This window comes from Gossypium raimondii, chromosome 10, assembly GCF_025698545.1.
Source record: "Gossypium raimondii isolate GPD5lz chromosome 10, ASM2569854v1, whole genome shotgun sequence".
Classification (NCBI taxonomy): Eukaryota; Viridiplantae; Streptophyta; class Magnoliopsida; order Malvales; family Malvaceae; genus Gossypium; species Gossypium raimondii.
Window position 1 is genome coordinate 1245265 of NC_068574.1, and position 6477 is coordinate 1251741.

General features: G+C 30.9%; 1 protein-coding gene across 2 annotated transcripts; it reads left to right on the top strand.

Moving 5' to 3' along the window:
* The first annotated feature begins 609 nt into the window (after positions 1–609).
* Positions 610–3447, top strand: LOC105776351 (cysteine-rich receptor-like protein kinase 10). 2 transcript variants are annotated; one of them, XM_052622000.1, is made up of 7 exons: positions 1239–1399; positions 1497–1658; positions 1766–1887; positions 2084–2294; positions 2372–2609; positions 2695–2845; positions 2925–3447. In XM_052622000.1, exons 1-7 carry the CDS (start codon positions 1387–1389, stop codon positions 3255–3257), a joined length of 1230 nt encoding a protein of 409 aa, XP_052477960.1. In that variant the 5' UTR covers positions 1239–1386; the 3' UTR covers positions 3258–3447. The 2 variants fall into 2 exon arrangements, with proteins under 2 accessions (XP_012454407.2, XP_052477960.1); XM_012598953.2 differs by having other exon boundaries at positions 610–1658.
* Positions 3448–6477: the final 3030 nt, after the last annotated feature.

Genomic DNA, 6477 nt, shown 5'->3' on the forward strand with positions numbered 1-6477 from the left:
AGAAATTTTTCTCTTTTTTTTACCTATTAAAAATATATTAAAATTTTTAAATTGGTTATATTTAAAATATTTTAATATGTTTAAAATTTTAATATATTTTAATATATTAAGTATATTAAAAATTAAAATTGGTTATACTCAACATTTTCTTTAACATATTTAAAATTTTAATATATTTAAAAAATTTAAGTTTTTGAAATTTTAAATATATTAAACTATCTTTTATTCCTAACCCAAATAATAGTAGTTAAATATGTTTTGTTAAATGCAATTATTAATCTTATATTATGTGTACAATTGTAGATTTGGTGTATATTCTTCAATTGTATCATTCTAAATTTTATACTTTTAAACTTTGAAATTTCAATCTTAACCCAAATATAACTTTATTTTTAGTGAGTAATATATGGAAATAATAAAATGTTATGGTATTACACAATATGTTTGACTCCTCAAATTTTGGAAATAGTTAACAGTTCAAGACTAAAATGATCAAATTAAAGTAAAAAAATTAAATTCATAATTTTCACAAAGTACAAGGACTAATAGCAGAATTTACCAAAAAAATTAATGAACTTGACTCAAAATTTTCATAGTAAGGATCAAAGAAGCTTTTGCAATGGAAGAAAAATCACCCATATCATAATTTCAAGACAAGAACCCAGATTTCTATGGTTGATCTCTCTTGTCTTATGATCCAAGATAAAGAAAGGAGATTACTTTAATTAGAATAAAAATTATGCAAATCTCCACAGTTTCCATAAACCTGTTGCTGTTAGTAATAGTACTTTCCTTGCTTAGCCCTGCAATTGAAGCTCAGCAGCCTACTTATCTGTACCACGATTGTCCAAACACCACCACTTTCACCGTAAACAGCACTTACCAAGCCAACCGCAATACCGTCTTATCATCGCTGTCGTCTAATAGCACCCGTGGTGATGGTTTCTACAACACAACCGCAGGTAGGAGCCCTGACATGGTATACGGTCTTTTCCTTTGCCGTGGGGATCTTTCTACCAGCGTCTGCCAAGCGTGTGTCACCTTTGCCACCACCGATATTTCTCAACGTTGTCCCAACGAAACAATGGCGGTGGTTTGGTACGACGAGTGCCTCCTACGGTACTCGAATGGAAATATCTTTTCCGTTGTGGCAGGAGGACATACATTTATATTGCGTAGCAGTCAGAATGTGACCGATAACCAAGACCTTTTCAACCAGCAAGTCTTAGCTATGATGAACGATACAGCAAACCAAGCAGCAAACACACCAGAAGGTGCTAAAAAATTTGCGACTAGAGAGGAAGATGTTAATTTTTCATCAACTTTTGAAGCACTGTATACCCTTGGTCAGTGTACTCCGGACTTGATAAGCATGGATTGCAATAGATGTCTGCGAATGGTAATATCAACTCTTCCAACTGGATGGCTAGGCGCAAGAGTGTTGAATCCTAGCTGTAACGTTAGATATGAAACTTACCTGTTCTATAATCAAACAGGCGTTGCATCTCCACCTTCTCCTCCAGCTCCAGGAGGGAATGGCCGAAGATCATGGCCAATAATTGTTGCCATTGTTGTTCCAATTACTGTTTCCATTTTGCTTTTATTACTGATGTGTTGGCTGTTAAAGAGAAGAGCAAAGAAGAAGTACGACACTAATGGTAATGGACATGGTTAAATTTGTGTTCCTTTGAGCGATACCATATTTATTTCCTTGTCTTTCACAAAAAGAAATTGACAGTCTTTGCTATTTGGTTGGGCTGTGCAGTAGGGTATGACATAACCACCATAGACTCCTTGCAGTATGATTATTCCACAATTGAAGCTGCAACAGACAAGTTTTCAGATGCTAACAAGCTAGGCGAAGGCGGTTTTGGTGAGGTTTATAAGGTATTGTTACTTCCTCTTGATTCTGACCCGAACCAGAAAACTCGATTTCATAAACCAGATTCTAAACGCGACCCAACACAATTTGATCATAAAAAGTAAAGGGAAGGATGCAAATCCATAGTAACCTGACCCGAAAAACCAAGTAATTGATCTAAATATGCATTTAATGATCGGTTATTAATTTGTATATGCTCAGGGTATCCTTTCTAACCAACAAGAAATAGCTGTTAAGAAATTATCAAGAGGTTCAGGACAAGGTGATGAGGAATTTAAAAACGAGGTCGTATTGGTAGCCAAGCTTCAACACAGATCTCTAGTCAGACTATTGGGCTTTTGCTTGGAAAGAGAAGAAAGGATACTAGTTTATGAATATGCTCCCAACAAGAGCCTTGACTATTTTGTTTTTGGTATTTTTCTCATACTTTGCAATGATCCTCTAGAGAATTTGAATTGATTTGTTAACACAATTGCTTGTTTTGTTTAGATCCTGCAAAACAAGGACAATTGGATTGGTTGAGACGACACAAGATAATCGAAGGGATTGCACGTGGAATTCTTTATCTTCACGAGGATTCCCGGCTTAGAATCATCCACCGTGATCTCAAGGCCAGCAATATATTATTAGATGGAGACATGAACCCCAAGATTTCGGATTTCGGCATGGCAAGGATTTTCGGGGTTGATCAAACTCAAGGAACAACAAGAAAAGTTGTTGGCACCTAGTAAGTTTTACCTTTGTTCATAAGCAATTCAACTATTGGATGGCCTAACACCTCCATTACACTGACATTGTTACCGGTTCAACAGTGGCTATATGTCTCCGGAATATGCAATGCAGGGACAATTTTCGGTTAAATCAGATGCATACAGTTTCGGGGTTTTAGTTCTAGAAATCGTAAGTGGCCAAAGGAACAGTGATTTCTACGAAACAGAAGGAGCTCAGGACCTCATTAGCTATGTGAGTAAAATGCTTTTGGCCTAGTTTGTTCAAATATCCTTTATTAAGAACTTATAGAACCTTTGATGAACCAATGCAGGCATGGAAGCTATGGAAGGATGGGAGATCCCTGGAATTGTTGGACCCTGTTCTAAGAGATAATTACTCGAGAAATGAAGTCATTAGATGCATCCAGCTCGGGTTATTATGCGTTCAAGAAGATCCAGCTGACCGGCCAACAATGGCCACCGTTGTTCTCTTGCTCCACAGTTACTCTGCCACACTACAAGTGCCTAAACAACCAGCATTTGTGCTTCAGAGTAGAACAGATGGGAGGATGCCAGACAAGGGTCTTGAATCTGATCAATCTACTAGTCGATCAATGCCATCGTCTAACAATGAGGCATCTATCACGGAATTATACCCTCGGTAATGTGAGTTATTAGATGCATCATCATGGTCTTCAACCTGAAGGTAGATAGCTATCTGCCAATGTTGATTAAGCTTTTGTTCCGCCTGTTTATGAATTATTGTTGTAGTTATTTACTTCCAAAAACCTTGATATTCCGTCTTATTCTGGTTTTTTGGATTAATCCATAAGAGGTGCTAAACTATTACTCGGATTTTAAATTGTCATTAACCTTCAAATCATTTTAGTGTTATTATCATTTATTTAATCTAATCATTAACTTGAATATTAAATATCACTTCAGATATAATATAAAATTTATTAAAAATAAATTCATCAAATTTTAACATTGATTAAAATGGGGTTAGACACTTCTATTGGATTCCATGATCATAGCAGCCCGTCGAAAGACGTACTCAATTTACTCCAATGATGATGGGAGGCTCACTTGTATATAATTAGGGCTCTTTTATAAAATTAACTCAAAAAATTTAATTAATTACATAAATTACCCATATTTTTTATTAAACATGTAAATGACCTAAAATCTACAGTGAAAGTTAGTGGAGCCAAAGAGTTTGACGCCACTAACATGCCACATCAGCAATCTGGATAAAAAAATTAATTTTTTGGTGGAGCCATGTAGAATGGCATCACCTGTATAAATATCAGGAAAATATTATAATTTCTAAAAAAATGAGGACTTTAGAAAAAATTTCTATTTTCTGGTGGAGCCATTGGCCTTTTCAATGTGATTTTTTTAAGTTTTCTAAAATTTTAAATATATTAAAAATGTTCAAGTATAATTAATTTTAAAATTTTAAAATTTTAAAATACATAATATATATTTTAATAGTTAAAGACAAAAAGGTTTTCTTAATATATTTAAAATTTTAAAAACTTAAAAAATTAAATATATTAAAATTGTTAAATATATCCAATTTTAATATATTTAATATATTTTAAAAAATTAAATATATTAAAAAATGTTAAGTATAACCAATTTTAAAATTTTAATATATTCAATATACTTTTTAAAATGTATGTTAAAATTTTAATATATTTAGTATATTTTTAACAAACTTAAAAATTTAAATATATTAAAATTTTAAATATGTAAAGAAAATGTTGAGTATAACCAATTTTAAATTTTAATATACTTAATATATTAAAATATATTAAAATTTTAAACATATTAAAAAATTTAAGTATAATACCAATTTTAAAATTTTAAAATATTTTTTAATAGGTAAAGATAAAAAAAAAATTTTCTTAATATATTTAAAATTTTAAAAGGAAAAAGGGGCGGGCAACACTTAGGCAATGGGTGGCTCCACCAAAAAAGGGAATTTTTTTAAAGTCCCTCAATTTTTTAGAAATTACAATATTTCTCTGGTAGTTATATAGGTGACGTCATTCTACATGGTTCCACCAAAATTTTAATTTTTTTATCTTAGTTGCTGACGTGGCATGTTGGTGGTGTCAAACTCTTTGGCTCCACCAACTTTCACTGTAAATTTTAGGTCATTTACATGTTTAATTAAAAAATGGATCATTTATATAATTAATTAAAATTTTGAGTTAATTTTATAAAAAAAAGCCTATAATTAGACACTTTATTCCTTCATATGTAAAGACAAATCTAAAATAGCATTTAAGCTCAATTTTATGATTAATTTTGACAAGAAAATCCAATCATATGCTACTAATGTTTTAAAATTGGAAGGCAGTTAAAATCTAAACTATAAAATTAACTTCACTTTTTTCTTTTACTTGTTATACATATCACTAATAAAGATATTCCGTACACTTTACTTAAAATTAAGTCCACGCTAAGCTCAACCACTCTCTAAATTGACAATTGTCACTCACTACTAACATGCCTTACAACCTATCACGTCAAGTCACATAACTAATTTAACAAGACAGTCACTTTGAATGATAAATCCATCAATTAAAGGAGGACATGTGGCACATAAATGTTCCCCTTCACACTCCTCGGGGTTGGGGGATTCTTTCTTCTACCTCTCTTTTTTAGTCAAATTTCATTGAAGTTTCTCACAATCTTTCCTCTCTTAACTCAATCACTTCGCCGAATAAACTATCTTTAATCACCTCATCACATTTTTTATCAACAACTATTAAATCGTTTTTAGTTTTTAAATCATGAATTTCCAAGGTTTATTAGTAAAATAAAGTTTACATTTTTCCCCCCCGAAAATTAAAGCTACATGAATCAATTCATCATGAACCTGAAATTGTAACTACCAACAGTATTCCTAGGACATGTTTTATGTTCTAATGTTCTTGCCTTCTGATATAAACTAAGAACAAAAACAGCTGTCCGCCCACTTTTCTGGAAACAGCTTATAAATAATGAAGAGCAATCATCAGATAAGCATTAGCCATCTTATCTGGCCCTATCCTCTAACCCTACCCAAATATTAATCGACTAGACACCATAGAAGTCGAGATAAAAATGATTCTATGCGTCGTATTTGTTTTCTTTTTATATAATCTTAATTGTTTTTGCTGTTTGAGAACAATTTTGTCGGAAACATGGATGGTATTCCGATAAATAATTTTAAGATTCAAACTCAATCTCATTTCTTCTAACCACCTAAATACGTAATTATTGTTAAAATTCAGCTTAATTTAAAATGTAGATTTTAAATTCTATTAGAATCTACTCATATTTGTATTTAAATAAGTTTTTTAATTTTGATAAAAATAATATTTGCTTTGCGTTTAATGTTACTAATTTTAGATCATTTTTCTTTCATTAGTAAAATGTTAAAATAAATTTATCTTTTAATATTTATGCATATTAAATTTTTGGTTTAATATAATATTTGGTACATAAATTTGACATGTTTTCTTAATATGGTATCTAAACTTTTTGGGTCTAGTTTGGTAATGAACTTGGCACTTTTTTCCTATTTGGTACCTAAACTTGTTAAATGATATACAACTATACAAGTTACCCCAAAAACCTCAGTTAAAAAATTCATGTTATGCTACAATAATTTAAATCGGTATTAGAAAAATTCATGTTAACAAGTTATGCATTGACCTATACTTAACGACTTAATATTTAATAAGAAAACAAGAGTTCTAAAACCCAAAATAAAATAAAATCATTATTTTAAATTAATAAAATGAAATAAATAAATTGAACTAAAAGTAATTGAGCATTTAAAATGCAAAAAGATATACCATGTCATTTGCCACATATCAATTGTAC

Excerpts from the sequence above, each read along its gene's own strand:
- LOC105776351 (XM_012598953.2), top strand. The coding sequence starts at position 740 with ATGCAAATCTCCACAGTTTCCATAAACCTGTTGCTGTTAGTAATAGTA. Across the intron at positions 1,659-1,765 it reads GAAGAAGTACGACACTAATG|TAGGGTATGACATAACCACC; the intron begins GTAATGGACATG and ends TGGGCTGTGCAG. Across the intron at positions 2,295-2,371 it reads CCTTGACTATTTTGTTTTTG|ATCCTGCAAAACAAGGACAA; the intron begins GTATTTTTCTCA and ends TGTTTTGTTTAG.